This window comes from Fusarium oxysporum, chromosome I (genome assembly GCF_013085055.1).
Source record: "Fusarium oxysporum Fo47 chromosome I, complete sequence".
In the NCBI taxonomy this organism is placed as follows: domain Eukaryota; kingdom Fungi; phylum Ascomycota; class Sordariomycetes; order Hypocreales; family Nectriaceae; genus Fusarium; species Fusarium oxysporum.
Window position 1 is genome coordinate 2,739,505 of NC_072840.1, and position 23,446 is coordinate 2,762,950.

At 50.6% G+C, this 23,446-nt stretch overlaps 6 protein-coding genes across 6 annotated transcripts; 3 read left to right on the forward strand and 3 right to left on the reverse strand.

The window, feature by feature from the left end:
* Positions 1-317: 317 nt before the first annotated feature.
* On the reverse strand, positions 318-2,770 carry FOBCDRAFT_3528 (WD40-repeat-containing domain protein). Its single transcript, XM_031181697.3, has 2 exons — positions 2,423-2,770; positions 318-2,364 (listed from the first exon to the last, which is right to left on the reverse strand). Exons 1-2 carry the CDS (start codon positions 2,543-2,545, stop codon positions 409-411), a joined length of 2,079 nt encoding a protein of 692 aa, XP_031042465.1. The 5' UTR covers positions 2,546-2,770; the 3' UTR covers positions 318-408.
* Positions 2,771-2,965: 195 nt separating this feature from the next.
* FOBCDRAFT_211362 (F1F0 ATP synthase subunit e) lies at positions 2,966-4,164 on the forward strand. Its single transcript, XM_031181698.3, has 3 exons — positions 2,966-3,248; positions 3,385-3,562; positions 3,672-4,164. The coding sequence occupies exons 1-3, from the start codon at positions 3,228-3,230 to the stop codon at positions 3,743-3,745; spliced, it is 273 nt and encodes a 90-aa protein (XP_031042466.2). The 5' UTR covers positions 2,966-3,227; the 3' UTR covers positions 3,746-4,164.
* A 325-nt stretch (positions 4,165-4,489) lies between these two features.
* On the forward strand, positions 4,490-7,283 carry FOBCDRAFT_211365 (Oligosaccharyl transferase STT3 subunit-domain-containing protein). Its single transcript, XM_031181699.3, has 5 exons — positions 4,490-4,705; positions 4,828-4,851; positions 4,910-5,584; positions 5,638-6,781; positions 6,835-7,283. Exons 1-5 carry the CDS (start codon positions 4,570-4,572, stop codon positions 7,103-7,105), a joined length of 2,250 nt encoding a protein of 749 aa, XP_031042467.1. The 5' UTR covers positions 4,490-4,569; the 3' UTR covers positions 7,106-7,283.
* Positions 7,284-8,262: 979 nt separating this feature from the next.
* Positions 8,263-11,120, forward strand: FOBCDRAFT_283635 (uncharacterized protein; the record flags this gene model as incomplete). Its single annotated transcript, XM_054702788.2, has 2 exons — positions 8,263-9,732; positions 9,786-11,120. The coding sequence occupies 2 exons, from the start codon at positions 8,263-8,265 to the stop codon at positions 11,118-11,120; spliced, it is 2,805 nt and encodes a 934-aa protein (XP_054558763.2).
* Positions 11,121-12,148: 1,028 nt separating this feature from the next.
* Positions 12,149-16,525, reverse strand: FOBCDRAFT_3539 (uncharacterized protein). The gene is made up of 3 exons (XM_031181701.3): positions 16,159-16,525; positions 15,094-16,100; positions 12,149-15,043 (listed from the first exon to the last, which is right to left on the reverse strand). The coding sequence occupies exons 1-3, from the start codon at positions 16,181-16,183 to the stop codon at positions 12,491-12,493; spliced, it is 3,585 nt and encodes a 1,194-aa protein (XP_031042469.3). The 5' UTR covers positions 16,184-16,525; the 3' UTR covers positions 12,149-12,490.
* A 1,112-nt stretch (positions 16,526-17,637) lies between these two features.
* FOBCDRAFT_194902 (uncharacterized protein) lies at positions 17,638-22,012 on the reverse strand (the record flags this gene model as incomplete). Its single annotated transcript, XM_059608804.1, has 3 exons — positions 17,638-21,255; positions 21,294-21,475; positions 21,607-22,012. The coding sequence occupies 3 exons, from the start codon at positions 22,010-22,012 to the stop codon at positions 17,638-17,640; spliced, it is 4,206 nt and encodes a 1,401-aa protein (XP_059463830.1).
* Between the last annotated feature and the right edge of the window lie 1,434 nt (positions 22,013-23,446).

Genomic DNA, 23,446 nt, shown 5'->3' on the forward strand with positions numbered 1-23,446 from the left:
ATACTGTATCTATCATCTTTCATAGCACCTAGTTGTAGTGATTGGCTACTAGAAGGAAGAGAAAGTCTTCAGAGGACTGCTCATCGTTGCGCAGAGTCTCCACTCGAAAGCTGAGATTGTTGAAAGCTGAGGTTGAGCTTTTGCTCCACGATAAAATGAAGATATTGTTGATGTGGAGACAACACGTGACACTGTATCCTCCCGGGTTCGGTTTCTTAAAGATAACAGCAAGGGCCTGAAACTCAGGAGTGTGATGCGTAGAGATCAATAGATTAAAGTAAGGTATTGGCGAAAAGAAAGACAGAAACCAAAAAAGCCTTGGGTATATCAGTAAATTCATCTCGTAACTACCTTGCAACACAAGAACATACGCCACTATGCTGCCAATACTCCATCCAATGGAGATCACTAAACTACCAATGCACCATTTGAACCAACTGCCTCCAGTCGGTTCACAAGCTTCTTCACATTCGCCCAGTCCTCGTTCTTTGGGCCATCCTTGCCACCAAGACCACTGGCAACCTCGAATACTGTGAGAGAGCCATCGATGCCACCAGTCGCAAGACGCTTTCCATCATTGGGCTCCCATGCAACCTTGTTCAGACTCTTCGAAAGCATAGTTCTGCCATCCTTTCGAGAGCTGGGCGAAATCTTGGACACAGGCTCTTCCGTCTCGACTGCAATGTCCCAAAGCTCCAGCCATCCAGCACCATCGACCAATGCAAAAATGTTGGGTTTAACGGGCGACCACTTAGCGTCGTAGACGACATCCTCACGCACAAAGTCAATTAGGGGCGAGATGGTGCCATCGCCAGAGCCGATTGTAGATGTCGCCGCAGGTGCTCGAACCTTCCAAAGCTTAACACTCCAATCGAGCGACGACGATATGACCAGATCGCCCAAATCCACCGGCCCTCTAGCAGGATGGAAATCCACAGACATGACAGGGGCGGTATGTCCCTTGTAGCTGATCTTCTTATCAACACCAGCCTTGGCACCGGCACGGTCATATCGGTGGCAAGGGAAGATGGTGCCCTCCTCACTGCCAACGAGGAAGAATGTAGGATCTGTAGCTGGGAAAGAAAGGCACGTTGGGCTCACGTCTTCGACAGCCACCTTGGCCTGACTAGGGTTCTTGAGTTCAAGAAGTTCTTGAGGTTGAGCGAAGACGTCCATTGTCCAGCCACAGACCACACCATCAGTGGAGCAAGAAATGATATTGTTGGCGTTCTGGGTACCAACAATATCAACAGAGTAGATAGGGTGGGCATGACCATAGCCCGTAAGGGGGGTCTTTTGAACCGGAGCCGCCTTTGCTCTCGTGTCCCACAGCAACACCTGACCGCTATATGAACCACCGATAATCAAGTTATTGTGGTAAGGAGAAAACTTAGCAGTCAAGACGTCTGACTGCGCGGTGAAAACGTATTCAGGGCGATCTTGCATGTGCATGTTCCAGACCTGAACCAGCCCGTCAGGTTCATGGGGAGCTGTCGGATTTTTGGTGTATGACGCGAGGACAAGCTCGCTGAACTTTGGCGAGAAATCAATCCCGCTGATCATGCGCTTCTTAGACCACCGCTCGTCGAAGAACTGGACAACTTCTTTTATCCTGTGTCGCCCCTTACCACCTGTATTACCACTATCTTCATCTTCATCATCGTTATCCTGGCCTTGTAAAGCGTAGTCTGTGAGAATGTCATATGTCTCTTGGTCGAGAGCTCTCTCGATCACCTTTGTCGACTTATCCAGGAAGTCAACGAATTCATCTGAGTGGGCGACAGCGTCCAGCTCTTCAGCGGTAAGATTCCTGGAAGGATAGTTCAAACCCGAGCCGGAAGGAAGCACACCGTCGCTCAGAAACTCCTTTGTCGCCCTCAATTCTTCCTCCACCTCTTCTCTAATCTTTTGTCGGAGTTCCTCTTCTCGATCTCGCTCTCTCCTGCTCAGCCTCTTGCTGGGCGTTGAAGTTACGGCGGGAACATCTTCGGCTTCAGATATGAGAGACTGAGCCCTGGTTCTGGTAGGTGTTGTCCATTCTTCTGTTGTCTGGACACCTTTGCTGTATGAGAAGACCTCCTTTACCGGAGACGGCGGGCATTCGAAAACGGTCAGGAGGGGAGCAGTACTAAGACTAGGTGGCGGTTGCGCGGGAACTTGAACGTGACTAGTGGTCGTGACTTCGGAGGGTTCGTTGCTGAATTCGCCGGCGCTGAGGACACTGTTTGGACGGCTACCACGAGGAGCGGGAGAGCCAGGTCCTCCCGTGACAGTCGAGCCGGGCCTACTATCACCGACGAGACTGTTTATCAGAGTTTCGATCTCGCGGCGGTTATCTGCTCTTCCAGGAGTTGGCGATATCAACTATGGTTGAGAAATGTTAACGATGGGCTTAAAGGCGGTAGGGTATCAGGGGACCAACGTCGCTAGAGGTTCCTATGTTGGAGCGACTTGCTGTTGCTTGGCTTGCCCGAAGCTCTCTCTGGCGCTTGAGCTCAGCAAGCTTCGCCTTTTTCGCTAGGATTTCATCTCGACGTTGTTGCATTGTGGACGTTCCACAGTCGCATTGCGAGACTGAACAATATGTTGAGAGCTATGATACTGGGTTTGGGAGGGTATGAATCGACAACACGATGAATGATGATAAATCAAGTCTCGCAAAGCAAACCAACAACGAGAAAAACGCAAGAAATGAAAAGTCGTCCTTCGCGACAAAATGTGGTGGCTGTATGTAAGTTCTTCGTTGTTTGTTTGTAGTGATCAAGTTATGAAATGCTGCAAGGTATGAGCTTGTGATGGGGTCCAATTGAATCCATCCATGCGCGAGCGACTCAGGCACTTGCAACCCCCATAAACCCCCTGCACAAGCCTGAAATCTGAAGAATGCTAAGTGGAATTGAAGGCGGTACGTATCGCTGCTCAACTCCACAGTGAATTGATCTGGGAGATGAGGTCGAGCACGTGATCACATTGGCCGGCTCACTGGCTACTGGCTCCAGCTTGTCCGAGCTCCCAGCCGCCAGCGGTTGGCTCTCTTTGGCAGCGAATGGAAAAACTGCGACTTTTCCCGACGACTTTTCAATTCTTCACCTCAAGCCGACGCATCTAATCCCCTCGAGCCACTCCGACTGGGTCCATTGACAAGCCATTGTCGACCGCCGACTATCGTCAATACCGATCCTTTCGCTCTTCGTCCCGTTCGCCCTTTTTTGCGACTCTAATTCCCAATGGCTTCGACCGGAGTGAACGTGCGTGTTATCCTCCCCGATTCGGCCGCTCGACCGTGTCCCAACCCCGAGCACTCGACTACGTCAGGGAATGCGATCATTCGAGCGGCAGAATTGGATAGTTCATGGACCCGAGGACTAATTGAGTCATTTATAGGTTTTGCGGTGGTCCGCCCTTGGCCTGGGTATCTTTTACGGTTTCACCCACCAGCGAGCGATTACTGCCTCGCAAAAGGCCGAGCATGCGCAGCACGAGTACGAGAAGAAGGAGAAACTTATCCAGCAAGCCAAGGCCGAGTTTGCTAAGAAGAACAACCCAACATCTGGCGACTCTGGTACGTCAGACCCAGTTTCGCTCTAAAAGCACTCCTAGCAATTGGCCGCGGCATATTGCACATGCGAGACACACAACCTGTCGAGACCTCAAACTAATCATGCATGCAGTTATCACTGACCCCTCAGACCCCAAGTTTGATCTCGAGAAGCTGCTGTTGAAGGTGCAGAAGGAGAGCCCTTAAATATGTAATACCGGCGCGGGGAAACGCAACGCAAGATATGAGAAGGGAGAGGATGGAAACAATGGGAGGTTTCGGCGAAAAGGTTGACCAACCGTAGGGAAACAGGTCCTGCCGAGGCATAATCCGAGCCTCGAACCAGACTCGGTGTATGATTGAGGATATACATGGCGGCCCTGCATAGATGTTTCCTTAGGTCCCTGTTTAACTCTGTGTACAGGTGTACAATATATCTACTTTAGACGACAAAAAAAAACGTCAATGGTTTTGGCTAGGGCTTGTAACACTTGGGCATGTAATGGGAGACTTTGAGCGGGAAAGCTAGTAAGTTTATCTCTGCGGGCTTATATGATGATGTGTATCAGGTACGGATGGATGTATGTTTAGTTTTACAGCAAAAAGCAAGTTGACGACGATAAGCGATTCTGATCCTTGAGGCAGTTTCTGTGATCAGTGAAATGACATGTAGATGAGATTTGGCAAGCCGTTCACCTATATTGCATGCTATCCTGGTCAATTCATCGAAATTGACGTAGAATGACCTGATCATCATCGTCTTCTTGATACGCCAGAGCATCGCCGGATAAACTGTGGCTCAGCACCTCACGGCCATAACCTGATGAATGAGCTAAGTTTTGAGTGGATGCACGGCCGCGTAAAGGATACGTACCTCGGGGTGGGTCCCACATTTACCTCCTGTAGCTCCCCCGTCTCAGTAGTAAAGCTCCAAGCTGTCCTTCTGGTGGAGTTGAATATCATCTTGGGTTTCGGCTTCTGCAAGTTGCATCAACTCCAGGGTCAAACATCGTCGACAATCGCAACCCATCATGGCGGTAAAGACGGCAAAAACCGAAGACGTCCTCGCCGGAGTGAACGGACAAAACACTAGGACTCTACTAAGAGTCATCATTCTTCTCTTGATCGCTGGCGCAGCTGTGTCCAGTCGCCTTTTTTCTGTGATACGTAAGTGCTTTCTTCCCATGATGGGTGAATGCCCTCAATTCTTGCTCTGGCTTTTCTGTCTGCAGAGTACAGAGGGTCCTCTTCTACTAGGAATGCATCTTTTGCTAACTCGTCCGGCGTAGGCTTCGAAAGTATTATTCACGAATGTCAGTCTTGCTCATACTAACAGATTGCTCCATCATGGCGAGCTAACCTTTAAGACAGTCGATCCGTGGTTCAACTTCCGCGCGACAAAATACCTCGTCGCCAATGGATTTTACAAGTTTTGGGATTGGTTCGATGACAGGACATGGCATCCTCTTGGGCGGGTTACCGGAGGCACCCTCTATCCTGGTCTGATGGTGACAAGCGGCGTCATCTACCACGCTCTCCGCGCCCTTACGGTTCCCGTCGATATTCGAAACATTTGTGTCCTTCTCGCCCCAGCCTTCTCTGGACTGACAGCCTATGCTGCCTACCTACTTACCAATGAGATGACTACATCTTCATCCGCTGGTCTTCTTGCCGCAGTTTTCATGGGCATTGCACCGGGTTACATCTCTCGATCCGTGGCCGGTAGCTACGATAACGAGGCCATCGCCATTTTCCTTCTTGTTCTCACATTCTACCTCTGGGTCAAGGCTTTGAAGCTGGGCTCAATGCTGTGGGGTGCCCTTTGCGCGCTATCGTACGCCTACATGGTTGCGTCGTGGGGTGGATATGCTTTCATTACATGTCTACTGCCCGTCCATGCCTTCGTTCTCATCTGCATGGGTCGATACAGCGATCGCCTCTATGTCAGCTACACGACGTGGTACGCTATTGGTACCATGGCTAGTTTCCAGGTGCCTTTCGTCGGCTTCCTTTGTGTCAAGACCAATGAGCACATGCCCGCGCTTGGTGTGTATACACAAACATTCAATGTGACCCATGATACTAACATTATCGTGTAGGTGTTTTTGGCCTCCTTCAGGTGATTGCATTCATTGTTTACGTCAAGTCTGTTATCCCTGGACGACAAATCACAACCATCGTAGTTGCTGCTGGTGTCGCGACTTTCTTCGTCGGTCTCGCTGGCCTCATTCTTTTGACCTCATTTGGATACATCGCGCCCTGGGGCGGTCGATTCTATTCATTATTCGACACCGGCTATGCCAAGATTCACATTCCCATCATTGCTTCAGTCTCTGAGCATCAGCCTACCGCATGGCCCTCATTTTTCTTTGATCTTAACTTCCTCATCTGGCTCTTCCCTGCCGGTGTTTATATGTGTTTCCAGAACCTCGCGGATGAGCATGTATTCATTGTTGTCTATGCTCTGTTTGCAAGCTACTTTGCTGGTGTTATGGTCCGTCTGATGCTCACACTGACACCTGTTGTGTGTGTTGCCGCTGCCATGGCTGCCTCTCAGCTCCTCGACACCTATCTGCGGGTCAATCAGCCTGAGCCCACCCAGGCTGCACAAGGAGAGGCTGTTGATGGATCCAAAAAGGCCAAGGGTGCCCTCCGAGCGACCGCAAAGCCCGACGTCGGTATTTACACTACCTTGTCCAAGATTACGGTTGTTGCCGGCATGGTCATCTACCTGGTCATGTTTGTTACTCACTGCACATGGGTCACCTCCAACGCCTACTCAGCACCCTCTGTTGTCCTGTCCAGCCGACGCATGGATGGCAGCCCGGTCATCATTGATGACTATCGGGAGGCCTATCAGTGGCTCCGACAGAACACCGGCAAAGACGCCAAGATCATGTCATGGTGGGACTATGGTTATCAGATTGGCGGTATGGCTGACCGACCAACGCTTGTTGACAACAACACCTGGAACAACACTCACATCGCTACTGTTGGCAAGGCCATGAGTTCTCGTGAAGAGGTCAGCTATCCCATCATGCGCCAGCACGAGGTTGACTATGTCCTCGTCGTCTTTGGTGGCGTTCTTGGCTACTCCGGAGATGATATCAACAAGTTCCTCTGGATGGTTCGCATTGCGGAGGGCATCTGGCCCGATGAGGTTAAAGAGCGCAACTTCTTCACTGAACGCGGCGAATACAGAGTTGATGCCGGTGCTACCGAGACCATGAAGAACAGCTTGATGTAAGTAAACTTCTGCACAGCGATTGGTCACCACGCTAACAGGCTGCTTTCAGGTACAAGATGTCTTACCACAACTTCAACAAGACGAACTCCCCTGGAAAGATCGTTGATCGAGTCCGGGGTGTTAAAATGCCCGATACAAGCCCCACACTCGATGTACTGGAGGAAGCCTTCACCAGTGAGAATTGGCTCATCCGTATTTACAAGGTCAAGGATCTTGACAACGTTGGCCGTGATCATTTTGAAGCGGGTGCCTTTAGCCGTGGGCAGAAGAAGAAGAAGGCGGTTCAAAAGCGAGGTGCCCGTGTTCTCCGTGTGGATTAGATGGAGAACGAGCCTTGGGTGCTGGAGCCTAGGAAGAAAGGATAAAGGCTCCCGGTTTAGCTCGCATTTAGACAAAATTGAATTAAATATGTATATCAGTGTAAGATTTGGTTGGAAAAGAGATTTCTCTGTCTCATTTAAGTAGCGTTGAAGCAACTCGTGGATGTCCAGTGTGTTTGCTGCCATATGCCATGTCAATGGTCTATCAGCGGCAACGAAGAGTGGCATGAGAGACTTTGGCATGTTTGCTTGCTAAAGCTAAGGAAAGAGAAGAGGGGAAATAAGGGCACTGTCGTTTGCCAGCTTGAAAACGCCTGAATACAACGACAAGATTGATTGCTAATGTTGGGAACGAAGTTAGTGACTTTATCGGCATGCCCGAACAGAAAGTCGCATACAAGAGAGGGGGATGTCTTCTCCTTCTTCTTATTTTCTCCCTTCTTCATACTCATTGTCATCTTCCTCTTCTCCTTGACAGATATCTGTTATTTCTCTGGTGCTTGCGCTGCTGTCTTCACATTTTAGGAAGTGCCTCGAAGATAACCGTACAGGAGCAACATTCCCTTGTGCCTTGTAGGCCTTGAGCAGAAATAACGAGTGTCAGCATAGTATTCTAGATCAAAATCATCGGAAGAGCCCTTTGTGACGGGAGCCAGTAAGTTCCTTCGTCGGTCAAATATCAGACAGGAGCATCAAGCTGATCTTTTCTTTCACTATCTCCCTTTAGAAATAAGACTTTTGGTTGCTATAAACAAAGACTCAGTCTAGGATCTGCGAGCTATGGGCACTGTCAGTCCTATTTTGATGGTCTCTAACCTACTACTTGTAGAAACAAGTGACAGTTCTTGCCAGCTGCCGACGGCCGTCACAACAACTACCTCCATTCAACGTTTCCAGAGGCGCCCACAATTTCAAAGGATATAGGAAAACTCGAGCAAACGAAGAATTTTCTGTGTTTATTATTCGAGGACCTCAAGGAAACCATTTTCGTCCTCTTCTTCTTACCTCTTTTCCTTCTTCTACCATAACCGTCCACTCTCCTTCCCATCTACCCTCCCACAAACACTCTCTATGCCACCACCGAATCGCCTTCTGCATACGAATATCAAGGACACTGCCTTTCTCTCTCCCAGGAGACTTCTCCTGGTTGCAGCGTAATGGATATCTTTAACAAAGCTATTCGCCGCCGCCGCCATCGGTCTGGCTATGATGTCGACCTATTGAGTGCTGCCTTCGGCCTCCCATTTCTGCATGTTAATGGGCCTGGGAACAACAGCGCTCGCCGTGTAGCACTCGACTACGTATCTGAATCTGAACCTGATTCCGAATGTGGCGATGGCAGTGAAGACGGCTCCGAGGGTGCGTTTTCTTCGTCTTCTGAGGATGATCGAGGGCGTCAACAACGTGGCTATGATACACCCGAAAGAGTCTCTACGTCCCGTCCACTTCCTCATTCGTCTCCTCATCCTTCCAAAAGATCCCCCAAGAGAAAGAAACACCACCGTCGACAGCTCGCCAAGTCATCACCTCGCTCAAGTCCTCGGAAATCGTCTCGTCGACAGGGTTCTCGCTCGAGTTCTCGAAGATCGACCGTCGAGATCATGAATAGTCAGCAACAGCCTGTTTCTCATGTACGGCCTTCTGCGACATTTCCCCCTCAATTTCCTATTCCTTTGTCGAAGCAACATTGTAATATTGTACAATCTTCATCATTTCCTATTCCTTCTTTGAGCCAGCCTCTCAGAGTCCCAGTGTGTCAACCTTTCCCTCAGCAACCAGTGTGCTATCATCACCAGATCAACTACGTTCCGCACCGTACATCTACCTTGATGCAAGCTCATCCAGCTCAGTATATTGCGCCTGTTACCCAACCTGTCGCAGCACGAACTCCTGCATCTGATCAGGCACCAACAGTCTCCATGCCTCCAGCGGCATTCAAAAACACCTTGAATTCAGCAGGGGAAAGGGGTGACCGCCACAAAAAGTCTGGCAATCAGGGAGACGCCAAGCTTTCCGGCCCGTTGACAAACGAAGTGCAACGCCTACAGAAACATATTGAAGCCAAGATGGCTGACTTGGCCGAGGAGCCCAACAGCAGAATCTTGCGTCGCGACCTCCGCCGCCTTCAAGACAGACTTAATTTTGCCCTGAATAAGGCTATCACAGCAAGCAAAAAGCCTCACGCAAGACAAGTATCAAACTCCACTTTCAGCGGCTTCTCTCAACCAGCCCATGATAAAAAGACTGCACAAGAAAAAGACTTTCAGCAGAGCCGGAAGCGAGAGCAATGTGGCCAACGAGATGTGAGTCCTCAGCGCATCGAACGCCATCACATTTGCACAGAGTGTGGAAACATGCGTTCAGCGCTCTACCACAAGAAGTTTCCTGTTGGCCCAGGACCATCCACTAAGATCAATCTCTGCGAGAGCTGCCGAGAGATGGAATACAAACGAGGTGTCGTTCGCCAATACCACTTCTGTTTCAATTGTGGAAGCGCGAGGTCCAAGACATTTCATGCCCAGCACCCAGTCTTTCCAGGAGAGCCAATCTTCACAAACTATTGCGATGCCTGTGTCCTGGAGTTCCACTACAATGGAAGTCTGCCAGAAGACTCTGTGATTGGACTGGTATGTTGACAGAATATCGTGAACATCAGATGGCAGCTAACATGCAGTAACAGGCCCCCAGACTGAAGGACCACATAGCCAGGCGAGCTGCCACTCAAAGGGAAGATGACATGGATTCTCTGACTGTCAATCGCCATCGCAATCGTAATAAAGGAGAACCAAAAGCATCCCTTGACCAGGACGAGGCCATCGAGTACAAGAAACAGGCTCCTACGATTGGGAAGGTCCGCGGAAGGCGTCCTGAACCACGAGAGCCCAGAGACACTGTCGTTTCCCCAGAGACCACCGTCGTTTCACCAGAGTCTTCTTACTGTCCCTCGAGAAATACGGGGTCTTCCAACCGCCGAGCAGAGCGGAAGTCATTGGGAGATACGAACACTGATCCTCCTCCTCCTCCTCCTCCTCCTCCTCCTCCTCCTCCTCCTCCTCCTCATAAGCAGAGCGAAAAGCGTCCTCGGAATTACCAGGCACCATATGTTGAAGACTCGGTTTCGACGGCTCACTCCAAAGGAGACACTCACATTGATAGCCATGAAGGTGAAATGACTGGTCAGAAGTTCGTAAACAAGGTTTACGAGCCATGGAAAACTCTTCCGCGTGACTTTGTTCTCAAGTCCGCAATGGCCAGTGATCGGTCATCTTCGGACGGCTCCGGAAAAGCCCAAGATGCAACAGAAAAGGGACCGCATCGACCGCGCGAGAAGTCTCTTGACTCTGAACGGTCTGACCCAAGCTCCTCCAAGTCTTCCGGTAGTAAGACTGTGAGATTCAAGAAGTCTATTGATGTTCGAACTCCCTTGGCCCACGAGGGCGGTACTGAGTTCTCGGAGCCTGAGTCTCCCATCAGAATGAGGCTCCCAGGATCCCCTCTCATCTCACGCAAGAAGCCATCGTATTACAACAGCTATTCGCCTGAAAGAAAGGCCACAGACAAGAACCTCCATCCTCACTATGGCCAATCTTCAAGGAATAGTTCGGTACCCAACCGCGAGAACTTGCGTACACCAGACGACTTTCGGCCCGGAGCACCTTCGAAGGGCTACTCTCAGGGTGCTTTCAGCAAAGATTTTGATAACGGTGGAGACTGGGATTCCTTCCGAAGTCCTGCGTACTCCTACGTAGAGCAGTATACAGATGACGGCCCCTTGCATGAACGCCATGAGACAGACGACGGATTCCAGGCGCCAATCCCCAAGTTTCATGACTACAGCTACCATGATCAGTATATGGAGTCCACTGCATCTCTCCCATCCCGTATGTCTTCAGGAAGCGTGTTTTCATCCTTCTTCAAGAAGAAGAAGAACAAGTCATCTTCCGTTCCCCCAGGCGATCGAGCAGGCTCATACCCTCCAAGTCACAACTTTAACGAGACTGCCAGAGACAATTAGGAACGATTTGGCCCTCGCAGTTTCACTGACAGCCAGACAACTCCATGTCCCCAGCAATCTAGGTGCTCGTCAAACATTTTTACTACCTCACTCACGGATCATGACTCGTGCAGTTTCATCGACAGGGATTCAACTTTTGACAAGACTGAGGGTCAAGCCAGCGGCAACCCTTATTATACACCTCGCCAGCACAGCTTTCCAGAATTTTCCTACTGCACTTCTTCTGTTAGATCTGATAATTCGCCAAAGAAAGAGCACGCGTGTAAGAAATGCTCACCTGCCCAGTCGGACACGTCTGTCTGGAAGAATGCATTTGATCCTATCCCAACAGTTGAGGAGGCGAGCACTGCTGATGACTCCCATGAGACTACATCTGACCATATTGGTGAGTCTTGACCAAAACCAAAGCTGTCAATCTTATCGACTAACGCTCGAGCCTCACAGAGTATAAACTTATCGTAGAGGCCGCTTCTTCAGTCGGCGAGGAAGATGACGAAGTATCTTCTGGTCAAGATTTCAATGAGTTTGATGAAACTATCCGGAACAATTCTTTTCATGATACACTGCCCATTCAGCCTCTCATAGACGGCATCGCTGTCTAAAACTTGATAATCACCAGCATGCTTACACAAGGCATCACCACACTTTCATTTGAGCCTAGTGATTAAGATCCTGAACGAGAAGATTTGTGGAAATGAACCTTTTGGGAACAAAATGTATGAACGTTGGATGCATGTGCATCGACCCCTGGACGGCTGGGGCCGGGTGATGAAAAGTTGAAATAAGCTCGGTTACGAGAAATGATCATGATTTGTATGAAGGAGGATTATGATTGTATGACAAGCGCTCTTTTGGTAAAACTTGCTATTGTATTATTAGAAATAGAATGACTTAATGCCTGATGTATTATGAACCGACCTCTCCACATGTCTTTAAATGGTGAGATACGGACAAACTTATTCGACGTGTAGAATATCAATCATTTTCCGTCACAGCTAAGGTATATCAGTCGTATGATAGGAGAGATGCGCAAAGTCTTCAATTACAAGATATATCATTTTCTATGTAGTATGTTCTGCATTTTCCCACATATACTCCTCCAAGATGCCATGATAGCAGGATCTATCTCCATCCAGATAAGCCCCTTTCGCCGAGAAGAATCACGAATCTAGCTGTAAGTAGCGTTCGTCATCCTCATAGTTTCCTATAGTACCAGCCAATTCTCGTGCTTAGCCCATATGCCCGCCAGAAATGCCAAGGAAAAAAGAAAAGAAATCACAACTCCGTGTCCGTGGCAACAGTTCAAGGACCGGAGACTTAAGTAAATACACACGCTCCTCTAGCAAATCGTATATATATGTTGCGCTTCGTCACTGGATCGAGAGGTTGTTGTCAGAGCTCATGCGAAACATCAGAGGTTCACGATAGTTACTCGTTCCTGGTGCGCTTGCCGGCGAAGCCATTCGCGACAAAGGGGTTTGTCTAGAGTCAAGATAAGCGATGGCCTCTTTTCGCTTCTTCTCGAAAGCGCGACTTCGTTCTTGTTCTCTTTCAATGTTTTCTGTACGTTCCCGTAGATCAGCGTTGATTGCATCCTTAATCTTCTTCTTCTCGATGACCTCCTTGATCCGCTTCTCCGCCTTCTGACACGCAGCGTCAAGCTTCTGGGAGAGTGATGGAGATGCGAGTTGTAGGCCTTGGTTCTCCTCACGCGCCTGTGACGAGGCACCCCAGAAACACTGAAATACGAGTTTTGTCTGCGTGCTCTTTCTATCGCCCCATATCATCACTGTGTCGCCGTTCCAAATTCGAGCCCAATGGTGTGAGGGGCCGCTGTGGTTTTTGGCATCAGAAGAAGCAAGTTGGTAACCATTGATGCTGATACCAACGGATGCTTTGGTCGAGATGTAAAACCCGTACTCGTTCGGATCTCCGGCATCTCGAAGCCAAGGAGGAGGGACTTTGTCAGGATCCTTTGAAGGGTCAAAGGTGCCATCTTCTTTCCAAAGCAGCAGTTTAAACGCATACTTCGGCACTCGAGATTCTTGTATGTCTCTGAAGACCACAGTATTTGCCGGGCCACGGCCGAATGAGACCAAGGTATCTTTGATGGGAATGCTAATCCCAGGGACACACGAATCATGATGAGACTCAAGCACGCCAATGGCACGTCTATTGGGCTCATCTTCCTGGACAGGGACGATTATCTGCGTGTGCGTAGGCAAAGTGTCGGGAATCGGAGAGTTCTCAAGCGGGGCGGCAGTCGGAGGAAATTCCAGGGGCTCATCAGCCGCTGTGTCCTGAGGTGTCCGTGAGCTTCGTCGAGCTTGGTTGATTTGTGACCCGGCTTTGGAGACGGGAGAGAAATACTTCATCGCAAGATCCCATAACGGCGATTTTCCGGGCTCAAATTTTTCATTCCTTGCTGCCGCACCCCGCTCGAAAGCTTTGTGTTGCAAATGTGTGAGCTCCGGATAGTCGAAGTGCCACGTTGTCTTGTCTTGCTCCCAGAAACACGTCTTGTTGTAAGGCTTGTCGATTTGACGCCCTGAAGCCTGCTTCTCGGCAGATGGTACTTGCACCAGCAGTTTGTACTCCTCAAGTACGTCATTTGCTAGATCTTCAATATTACCTTCCGACTTAAGTCTTTTCATTGTAGGTTTTCCTTGGGGTGTGTTGTCGAACTCATCGCTTGTATCATACGACGGGGGTTTTCGTTTACTAGTATTGAATTCTGCCGATTGCAGAGAATAACGCGATTGTCCAGGGCCTTGCAGGCTTGGCTCATTCCCGCCGAGGCTCTGCGACGCCACGTCCTCAACCAGACTCTGAAGTTGGTCCTCAGACTGATTCTGTGCCATTGAAATGTTATTCTGGCGATATGTTCGACGATTCCTGTTCCTGGGCGTAACCAACTCATCTGATTGATATGCTTCGTCTTCATCCTTGCGGAGGATTTCAGTCTCGTCTGCGCTAGGGTTGCTACTGTTCTCGAGGTTGAGATGATCTTCCGGGATAACTCCTGAGCTACCAATCGCTGAGACACCAACTTCTCCGAATAGTCTGGGCTGGTTCGATTCTAGTGGTACCGTCGGGGTTTCTTTTTCTGACTCTTCGCCCATAGAGTCACTAACCCTATCTTCTTCGTAGTGTCTAGGTTGCAACTGGGAAAAGTTGTCAAACATGTCGTCATCCGAAATCTCGTCAAAGGATTGTGAAGCGTTGATGATAGAGTCTTCGCCGGAAGACCATGGGTGGCTTTCGAGTTCTGCCACGGTTGCTCGGTTTTCTGGCCGGCGCTGGAGCATTCTGCAGAGGAAGTCAATAGCTTGCTCTGACACATCATTCCTCTGCAGTGGTGCGATATTCAGCCGGGTAGTCATAATCTTGTGTAACAGCTCAGAGTAGCTAATGCCACTCTTGACAGGATAAGGAGGTGACGCAGTCAGAGCATAAAACAAGACCCCACCTAGAGACCAGATGTCAACGGCGTGGTTGTATCTCTGGCCCGGTGGACGTCTCATCTTCTTTCCTCGACTACGTACACCGTCGTCATCATACTCGGCATATTCTGTATACACCTCAGGGGCGCAATAAAGCAAGGTGCCACAAAACGTTCGCAGGAAGGTCTGTTCGCTGTCGACCATTTTAGACAAACCAAAGTCGGTGAGCTTGAGATCAATTGGATTGAGTGAGTTTATTAGGATGTTGTCTGGTTTGACGTCGCGATGAGTGATGTTGTTGGCGTGTAGATATCCCAAGGCACCCAAGAGCTGCCCTGACATGGTTCGGACAACATCCTCCCTCAGAGCCTTTTGGTCTGAGATGAGTTTTCCCAAATCACCGCCGGGCACAAATTCCATAATGATGATGAGCAATCGGTCATCCCATTCAAAGTGCTCCATGTAGCGAACAATATGGGGCTGTTAAGTTAAGTTAGCGACGGAAGCGGGTAACAAGGCGCAAGACTCACATGCTTAACTCGCTGCATGATCTTCATCTCATTCTCTACCTTCTGGTCAAGGACACCGTTCTTGATAAAGCGACGCTTTTCGATCTCTTTAGCAGCATATGGTAATCCGTCATACTTTGAGGTGACCCTGTGGACAACTGCGAAGGCACCCTTTCCGATGGAGCCGGTTCTGTTATATTTTCCGGACCCCGTCCATTCCCGTGGCGCGTCTCTTCTTTTAGACAACGTCTGAGGAGTACGCTGCGTTATCTCATTGGTCTCTTCTCTCCTAAGATTTGTCTGGGCAGGTTGCTTGAAGAGATCAACGTGGCCGCCTGGTCCAGGCGTGATGGTCTCATTCTGGCGCGGTAGCCCATGACGTGTGAAGAAATCGTCGACTTTATCGGTATATGCTTGGTCATACTCGTTATCACGCCTTGGTATACGGACTCGGAAAGTCAAGTCCCGGGCCTCCTTATGGAGATAGATCTTGATGATAGAGCCAGAACTCAAAACCCACTTGCTAATGGGAGGGTCACTTCTTCCCTTGGCTTGAGGGTGGGAAGTCAAAAGATGATCATCCACAATGGTACCGTTGGTCGATTGGTCCTCAACCATGACAGTGCCATATTCGTTGACGTAAATCCGGAAATGAATGTTACTGATTCTTTTCAAGGGATCGTTGACAAAAACGACGTCGCATCGCACAGGATTTCGACCAAAGACAAAGCCGGCCTTCGGGTTCTTGAGGTGCGACGACAGACGTAGGATGATGGCATGGGTGCCGGTACCGGTTGGATTGGCGAGAAAACGGGCTGCTTGGTCTTCCAAGGCATAGTCGGGTTCGACGCCATCCGCTTCGTCTTTTCCAATGATGTGTGGGGAGTTTTCGCCGACCAGACGTTCGAGTTCGACACGGGCAGAATCAGAGTGTGGGTAGAGGACGCATATTATGTCGGAGATATCTTCGTCTGAGAAGCCTGAGTTCTGCTTCCCGACACGGCGCGGATCCAGAACATTCTGCGTCGCTTCCAGAGGGAGGTCAGCTCGAAGAAGAGGGAGCATTGGGTAGATGGGCGGGCGTACCTTGCGTGGGCTCGTCGCCGTCCATTGGAGGGACCCGAGCAGCCTACGCTGCGAAGCAATGCAAGACTGTCGTAGAAAATTTCAACGGGGCCAAGTTGAGGCAAATCGTGAGGTTGTGCTAAAAAGTCAAGGCGATCACGGGCGCATCTAGCAAGAGGTTTGGAAGTCCTAGGCGCAGGTATAGTTGGGGTAACAACCAGCCAAAAGTTTGTATGTCTCAGCGCGGTCGAGTCGAGACGGTAGTTGTGCGAGTCTTGTATAAAGAAATTGTGTATGTTGAAAGGTAAGAAAGCAAACAAAAAAGAGGCGAGAGACAGACAAGTGAAGAGTATCAAGAGCCCAAGAGAGGGGGACGGGATGGAAAAAGAAACGACAAGGGACTTTGAGGTTCAAGTATTGGATGGGACGGCAGGGACGTCACGACCGACAGTTTCCTCGAGGGTCAGGTCGCTACTGACGCTGGTTGGCTGATATCAATCGGAATCTGGGTTAACGACGCTGGCTGACCTATCAGATTGGAATCTAACAAGGTATTAGGCACCCTCTAGTGACCGCTTCTAGGCTGATAAATCCCCAAGAGAGCAAAGTTGCAGCGGGGAGAAGCCGTTTGAGTGCCGTTCATGATCACCAACGGGGCGGCGACCCCTTACCTCCACTGACAGAGTGGAAACCATCAGTACTGTACGTCTCGGATGCCTCAGCAACCAGGGAGGGTTAAAAAAAAGTCAAGCTCATCTGATTCAACAAAACAAGGTCACATCACGTTTCTGTTCTTGTAACACGGGCGCGTGAAAATGGTACTCGGGGCGCGTTCAAGTCATGCGCTTTGTCACTTCACTAACAATCACAGCCTACAAGTACAAGAATCTACGTCAGCTCATCAGGCGCCTACCAACAATGCTTTGCCCTCGAGACTCGCCTCCAGAACCGAGCGGGTCGAGCAAAGTCACTGGACAGCAACGCCTGCCAAAGGTCTCAGCTTAGTTCACGCAGCATCATGAACCAATAGATGGCTTTCTTCTCAACTTTTGCTATTTACGTCATGATATTAGACAGAATTACAATTGAGTTTTTTGTTTACCAAGCACGAAAGAATTATATTATCCCCAGCTATTAGTACCTTGTTTTACGTGCCATCCATCATAGAAGCTTATTTGCACCTCATGTACGCGAAATGTCAATTCAAGACACTATAATTCTTAGAGGAGAAAGAAATGTATTTTAGCTAGATTCAAAATGCATCTATAACCAAGTATGCTACCCTTTCCAAAGATAATGTAGTCCTCTCTTTGTATGCCCAAGAGTATAACTATGCAATTGGTTTTCAACCCGCTGCCCCCAAATAAGCATGTCTTGCCATTTCCTGAACGCCATGTGATATATGCAGCCCCTTCATGTTTGCTCCAAATCGCTTCAATCATCCAAATATCCATAATCTCAGTCAAGCAGTGGTATAACTAGACCCTTCCCTCTTCGTTGCTAAAACGCTTGTCCTTGATACTGAGGATGAACGTTTCGAGTGGTCTGCTGAGCTCCAGGCGATGGGCCGTATTGACCCTGAGGTGGTACGAAGCGAGGGTCAACCTGCTGCGCAGCCCGGAGTGGTCGTGAGAAACTGTTCGGCTGTCCATGTCCTCCCATCTGCTGAGGTGCCGGTCCGTACGGCGATCCACCGGGAGTGTACTGACCAGCTGGTTGGCCCATGGGGCTGTATGGGGGAATGTTACCAGCACCCATCATTGGCTGTTGATATCCTTGCTGGTAGTTCTGTTGTTGCTGAGCCTGCTGCTGGTACGCAATCTGTTGCTGTTGGGCCATTTGCTGTTGCATCATTTGCTGCTGAGCCATTTGTTGCTGCGCCATCTGCTGCTGGTACGCCATGGCAGCCTGTTGCTGCTGTCGCTGGCTGATCGCATGCTGGACTGCCTGGCTGTTGACTCCTTGCTTCATCTGTTGCTTTTCTCGTTCCCGGGCCTCGATAGCACCAACTAAACCTGATCCAGAGGAAGCTTGCCTCTGATGGCCAGGCACGAAGCTACCCTGGGAACCCTGTCTCTGGTGTCCTGGCATGCTGATCAATGGTTGGCCTGTGAGGCGGGCAACATGCTCCTGCTCCCGAGCACTGAGGTGGCTAGATGTCTCCCCAGAGCTTGCAAAGTTCAAGGTCGAACTAGCACCCCGCGATCCAGGTCGTGCAAGCAGATCAGCAGAGCTGCTACGAGAGTGGCGACCGTTCTGGATAGCTTGTAGCATGTCAGAGGAACTAGTTCGTTTCATGCCTGGGCTGGGTGAGCCGCCCAAAGTGTTGCTGGATGCACTCCGAGCATGAGCCGCCCTTTGCTGCACAAATTCTTCGGGGCTTAACCCGTGTGCATTGCTCGGAGGAGTTGATGCGCCAGGCTGCCAAGCCATAGTGCGCTTTGGGTCTGGGGATTCCTTACGTCCAAGAGATCCCTGAGAACCCGAAGATTTATGAGGTGGGGGCGTTGGTCCTTGATCCCCGGGTGTATGCGGTCTCTGTGATGAGCCGCCAGGAGTGAGAGCGCCGGGGGCTTTACTGCGGTCCTTGGTGGCTGCGTAATTAATGGTTGGGCCGAAATTGATATCTGGTATATCGAAGCCAGGATCTCGAGGATCAGGCTCCTCAGCGCCACCGACAGTCTTCAGGACACCAGCTCGGGGCTTTGGTTCGCTGTATTGGTATGTGTCTACAAAGTTCTTGAGGCTGCTAGTGGGAGAGTTATCCTCATAATGACTGCTTTGGTTGCTCGTGTGACTTTCTTGCCTGCCTGGGGGTCCTGGTCGCCTCTCTGAGTTCGGAGTGCCTTGCCGAGGTGTCTGGCGGCCTTGGTCGAACGCATAATGGTCAATTATCTCATTCGTGGTGATCCCACTGCTACCCGACATGGTGTTTCCCTTAGAATTTTCAAAAGGGGCAGGTGGGGGAGGTCCGCCTGGCACAGGCTTTCGGTGACCCATTGGTCCCGGCGGTCCATTTGGCGGTCCATGAGGAGGTCCATGAGGAGGTCCGTTAGGGCGATAACCCGGAGGCCCAGGAGGTCCGGGACGCCCCGGACCGGGGCGATAATTACCATGGGGACCGGATGGCGGAGGCATATGGCCAGGAGGAGGACCATTGCCACGACCTCGGGGGTCCGAAGGTCTACGTCCATCAAAGCCAGGACCCCGAGGATCCGATGGTCTGCGTCCATCAGGGCCAGGTCGTCGAGGGTCAGACGGTCGGCGGCCATCAGGACCCACGTCAGGCCGACGGTTGGTATTTTGAGGGTGGGGAGGTCGTTGTTGAGGTGGCATGCCGGGAGGCATCGGAGATCGCCGTCCTTCTGAAGTTCCAGGACGTGAGTTGGGCCCGCGGCCATAAGTATTAGGAGGCCCAAGCGGGGGCTGGGCCAGTGGCGATCGTGATCGTTGTTGGGACAAGTTGGCCGGAGGAGGAAGACTGTTGGAAGAGGGATCCTGATTCAGTGGGCTTAAAGCTTCACGCGAACGGTTGTCGTTAGCAGATATCCCTACGGAGTTGGCGTGTGGTGGCAGTACCGATGGTCCAGATCTTGCAGCGTCCACCTCATCTCCTCGTAGAGAAGGATTCGAATCGTTCGGTTCACCCAATCCTCCAGCTGTGGCAAGCTGGGCCAGAGTTGTGACGGAAAGCCTACTATTAGCCCGTCTAAGCTCAGGGGAATGATAGGCTCTGCTGACGGGGCGAGCCTGGGACCCGTGGCTGAAGGCTGGGGGTCGTGAGACTGGTTCAGGAGTATGCATCTGACGCATTCCATCCAAGTCTTTCAGGGGAGGAGAGCCAGAGGGAGCTCGTTCATTCTGGTAAGCGGGACTCTCATCACGAGAAGCTTGGTTATGGCGGGGAGCGCCAACGGGAGTCTGTCCACGTTGTGGCGAGCCTGAGTAAGGGCTATTACCGTTGGTACCAGGACGGAAAGGAGGGCCTCCCAATTGGTTGGGGTCGGATGAGTTACGACCGTGTCCTCCGAAGGCAACCCTCGCAGGATCTGCGGGAGCTGAGTCTGTTCGAGTGCGCTCAGTAAGAGAGAAGGATCGCGAGGATCTGGTTGGGACTTGTTCATCCGAAAACCCGGCCTTAGGTTTTGGAGGTCCATCACCAAAGCTTAGTCGAACACTCTTTCGACTGTTACTTCGAGAACGTGTCGTGGGTGCATCATCCACAGCATTCATGCGAGTACCGGTGCATTCCTTGAGCTTCTTTCTCCAATCTCTCTCGCCCCATCCAGAGCTACCATCCTCGAGAATCAGGTTGGAAACATCCAAATTCTCAAGATAACCGTAGCGGCGGCTCTTAGGCATAGCAAACATGAGAGATCTGGAGTCAAGTGTGCTGGCAACAAGTCTCCCAGGTCGGCCGTAAAGACCAAAGGTATCCCAGGTAGGAAAGAGGAAACGCAGCAACATCTCGAATCCGCTGACAGCAGGGTGTGTCTCAGGCATGATGAAGACGAAACCTTCAGTAGACGAGGGAGGATCAGTGTGAATAGCAATGTTACCCTCAACCTTGAGTAAGGTCGACGCGTCAATCAATGACTTGGACTGAGGATAGATGGCATAGGCAGAGTAGGCGTCGGTGATGGTAGCAATTGGCTGCATCTTCTTCTGCTTCTTGCCATCCTTTCGCTGGTCGTAGAACTTGATGTCTCCCTTTAGTGTGGGAACAGGCGATCGATCGTAAGGAGATCTCTTCTTGAGCTCCTTCTGGAGCTTTGCATACTGCTTTTCGTCAGGAGGGGTGATAACACACCAGCATCGTCTCCAAGGTACACCAGCGCCGAATCGGACTCTAACCCATTCTTCGGTGGGGAATCGTGCCCTCTCCATGATGACACCAATGTTGTTGAGCGATTTGCCCTTGCCGGCAATTAGAGCGCCAGTATAGGCCTCCTGCAGAGAGGAGTGCTCGAAAATAGCTAGTCGAATGCCGGCAGTCCATTGCAGCAGCGAGTGTCGCGAGTTGAAATGGAGGAGATATCTGTTTCTTCCAGCCGTTGAGATGCTCAGGATGTTCTGTAGCGGTTGCTCGTCTGAAGATCTTGTAGGCAGCGACTCTATCTGTGACGAAATTGTGTTAGTCGAGTGTGAAGACATACTTGGCACGCGAGCGGGTTATTCACCATTTTGATCGAGGCATCTGTCAAGTTGATAAACTTGGGCAAGACTTCACCATCCTCGCCAGCTGCATCTAGTTCCGCGGCATCCCATAGTGACAAGACGGTTCCCACAAGCTGGGCAAAACACTCTGTCCAGGTTCTATCAGGGTTGGGTTTGCCCTCTGTAAACAACTTTGTTAGCTGAACATCCTTGCAGCACATGTGTAAATAGTTGAGTGTGGAGTAAACTTGGCGCCACAGGGGTGCAAGTGTGGAGGGGAACAAGCGGCAATGGAAGCTAGATCGAGCGTACGTGTATTCTGGTCATCGAGTTTGAGAAAATAGCCCTCTTGGTACAGCTTGTTGGAATGGCTGTTGAGGAATGAAAAGATAGGCTGAAGTTCAGGGATTGTATCCTCAGTGATATCCATGATGGGTGGTTGATGAGCCAGGACCATGGACGGGGGTCGTGATGATGCAGCAGATGAACTGCGTCTTCGGCGAGCAGAAGGTTCAATTGGAGAGCCGCCGTTTATGGGAGTGCCATAATCTGGCCGCGAAGGCGGTGTGTTTGGCCGAGAAATGTCGGTACTGACTCGGTGGTCGGGAAAGGGTTCTGTAACAGAGTTCGTCTTGCGATGTCCCGGTCTGTGAGGTGAATTTGACGGAGGAGAAGTTGAGGGCGGCGGTGTCTTTGTGCCCGCAGAGAACTGGGACATAAAAGAGAGGACTAAAGTATTGGCACCAACGAGTTAGTACGAAAAGGACGGGATGAGGTGAGATGTTATGAACAGAATGGCATGCAGCCCCTGGAGGTAGAGAGCCCGTCGCTCAGTCCTTGAACCAAAAGAAACGGACCCCTAGATGAACTAGCCAAGGGCATTTTGGGCCACCACACGTCAACGCATAGTGGATGTCAAAGCCCCCGCCGCCGTTCCGAGAGGTACCCATAAGCAGCCCCCCCTGGCTGTGGTTACAGGCGTAGAGCTGCCACCGTGCAGTGGGCATCCATCATGACATGGGCAAGCCCGCCTAGACTTAGACTGGGCCAACGCCAGGGCAAGGACCAGCGAATCACTAGCGCCGTCTTCTGTCTTGTCGGGTCGTAAAGCGACGCAACGCAACGTACGGGGCGGACGATCAAAGACAAGTCCAGAGCTGGAATGAGAATCACGAATGCACAATATTTGATGGTACGCACCTCGATTTCGACCCATTTTGTCCACAATGCTCGGCCTGCAAATGAGGAAGTTTCTGAGACAAAATATCAAGAAGAAGAAAAATCAGGCCAATTGGTGCCCAGAAACAACAAACAGCAAAAGGGAGAGAGCTGTTAGGTCAGTAGTTGACCAGATCAACTGCGCAAGGGATGTCTCGAGAGGTGTGAGGTGCGTCAGCCACAATACTGACGACAGTCTGGTACCGTAATTTCCAGACAAGCTTGATTATCGCTGGGCATCCAAGATCAGGGCGAATCCAAGGTCCAGGAGTGAGGAGGAAAGAAGAAGAAAACAGGCCCTTGCGTGCGGGACGATTCAGATGTAGGTGAAGTGGGCGCTTCTTGTATGTGCGACTTTATTAGACTCTAGACTCCCTTTAGAACTCGGCGCCGGACTGTATCCATTCAAAGGTGGTGCTGCGGCGGGTGCGAAGGCAGATTGCGGATGCAGATACGGATGCTTCGGGCGACTGACATGTCAGTCAGTACTTATTAACCGGCCAAGGATGACCAGCCCTGGTACAGCTGGTCAAGGTCAAAACTGTGGTGAACTACCATAAAAGGAATTGCAGCAACTGAGCAAGCGACAAGTGAAAGTGACGAGAACCTAGACGATGCAAGTCTTGGCTCTAAATATGGGGGTGGTCGGTAATTTCTTATAAGCCGTGGCCGTGATTTCGTGATTTCGTGATTTCAGTATAGGTACGTTAATACGCGGAAGCCGGCGTCGGCGGTCGGCGGCGATGGCAATTGGATGCCAATGTCAATGTCAACGGCACTTTGTTAGTGGTCGGTGCAGCGCTGTAGCTGCTCGCCCTGTGTTGCGTGCGTTGAGCTTTAAATGGAGATGCGTCCTTCAGAACGTACACATTTTCCAGGGTTTCGACCTGCGGGCTTTCGTTGTTTAATAAATCTGTCAGAGGCTGGTAGGGAC

What these genes read in the sequence shown, in the direction of transcription:
- FOBCDRAFT_211365 (XM_031181699.3), top strand. Translation starts at nt 4,570, where the DNA reads ATGGCGGTAAAGACGGCAAAAACCGAAGACGTCCTCGCCGGAGTGAAC. An exon ending in CGAAAGTATTATTCACGAAT is followed by an intron (nt 4,852 to 4,909) that starts GTCAGTCTTGCT and finishes CCTTTAAGACAG; the next exon opens with TCGATCCGTGGTTCAACTTC. An exon ending in ACCATGAAGAACAGCTTGAT is followed by an intron (nt 6,782 to 6,834) that starts GTAAGTAAACTT and finishes GGCTGCTTTCAG; the next exon opens with GTACAAGATGTCTTACCACA.
- FOBCDRAFT_3528 (XM_031181697.3), bottom strand. Translation starts at nt 2,545, where the DNA reads ATGCAACAACGTCGAGATGAAATCCTAGCGAAAAAGGCGAAGCTTGCT. An exon ending in ACATAGGAACCTCTAGCGAC is followed by an intron (nt 2,365 to 2,422) that starts GTTGGTCCCCTG and finishes TCTCAACCATAG; the next exon opens with TTGATATCGCCAACTCCTGG.
- FOBCDRAFT_211362 (XM_031181698.3), top strand. Translation starts at nt 3,228, where the DNA reads ATGGCTTCGACCGGAGTGAAC. An exon ending in TGGCTTCGACCGGAGTGAAC is followed by an intron (nt 3,249 to 3,384) that starts GTGCGTGTTATC and finishes AGTCATTTATAG; the next exon opens with GTTTTGCGGTGGTCCGCCCT. An exon ending in CCCAACATCTGGCGACTCTG is followed by an intron (nt 3,563 to 3,671) that starts GTACGTCAGACC and finishes TCATGCATGCAG; the next exon opens with TTATCACTGACCCCTCAGAC.
- FOBCDRAFT_3539 (XM_031181701.3), bottom strand. Translation starts at nt 16,183, where the DNA reads ATGGACGGCGACGAGCCCACGCAAG. An exon ending in CGGCGACGAGCCCACGCAAG is followed by an intron (nt 16,101 to 16,158) that starts GTACGCCCGCCC and finishes TCCCTCTGGAAG; the next exon opens with CGACGCAGAATGTTCTGGAT. An exon ending in TCATGCAGCGAGTTAAGCAT is followed by an intron (nt 15,044 to 15,093) that starts GTGAGTCTTGCG and finishes TTAACTTAACAG; the next exon opens with CCCCATATTGTTCGCTACAT.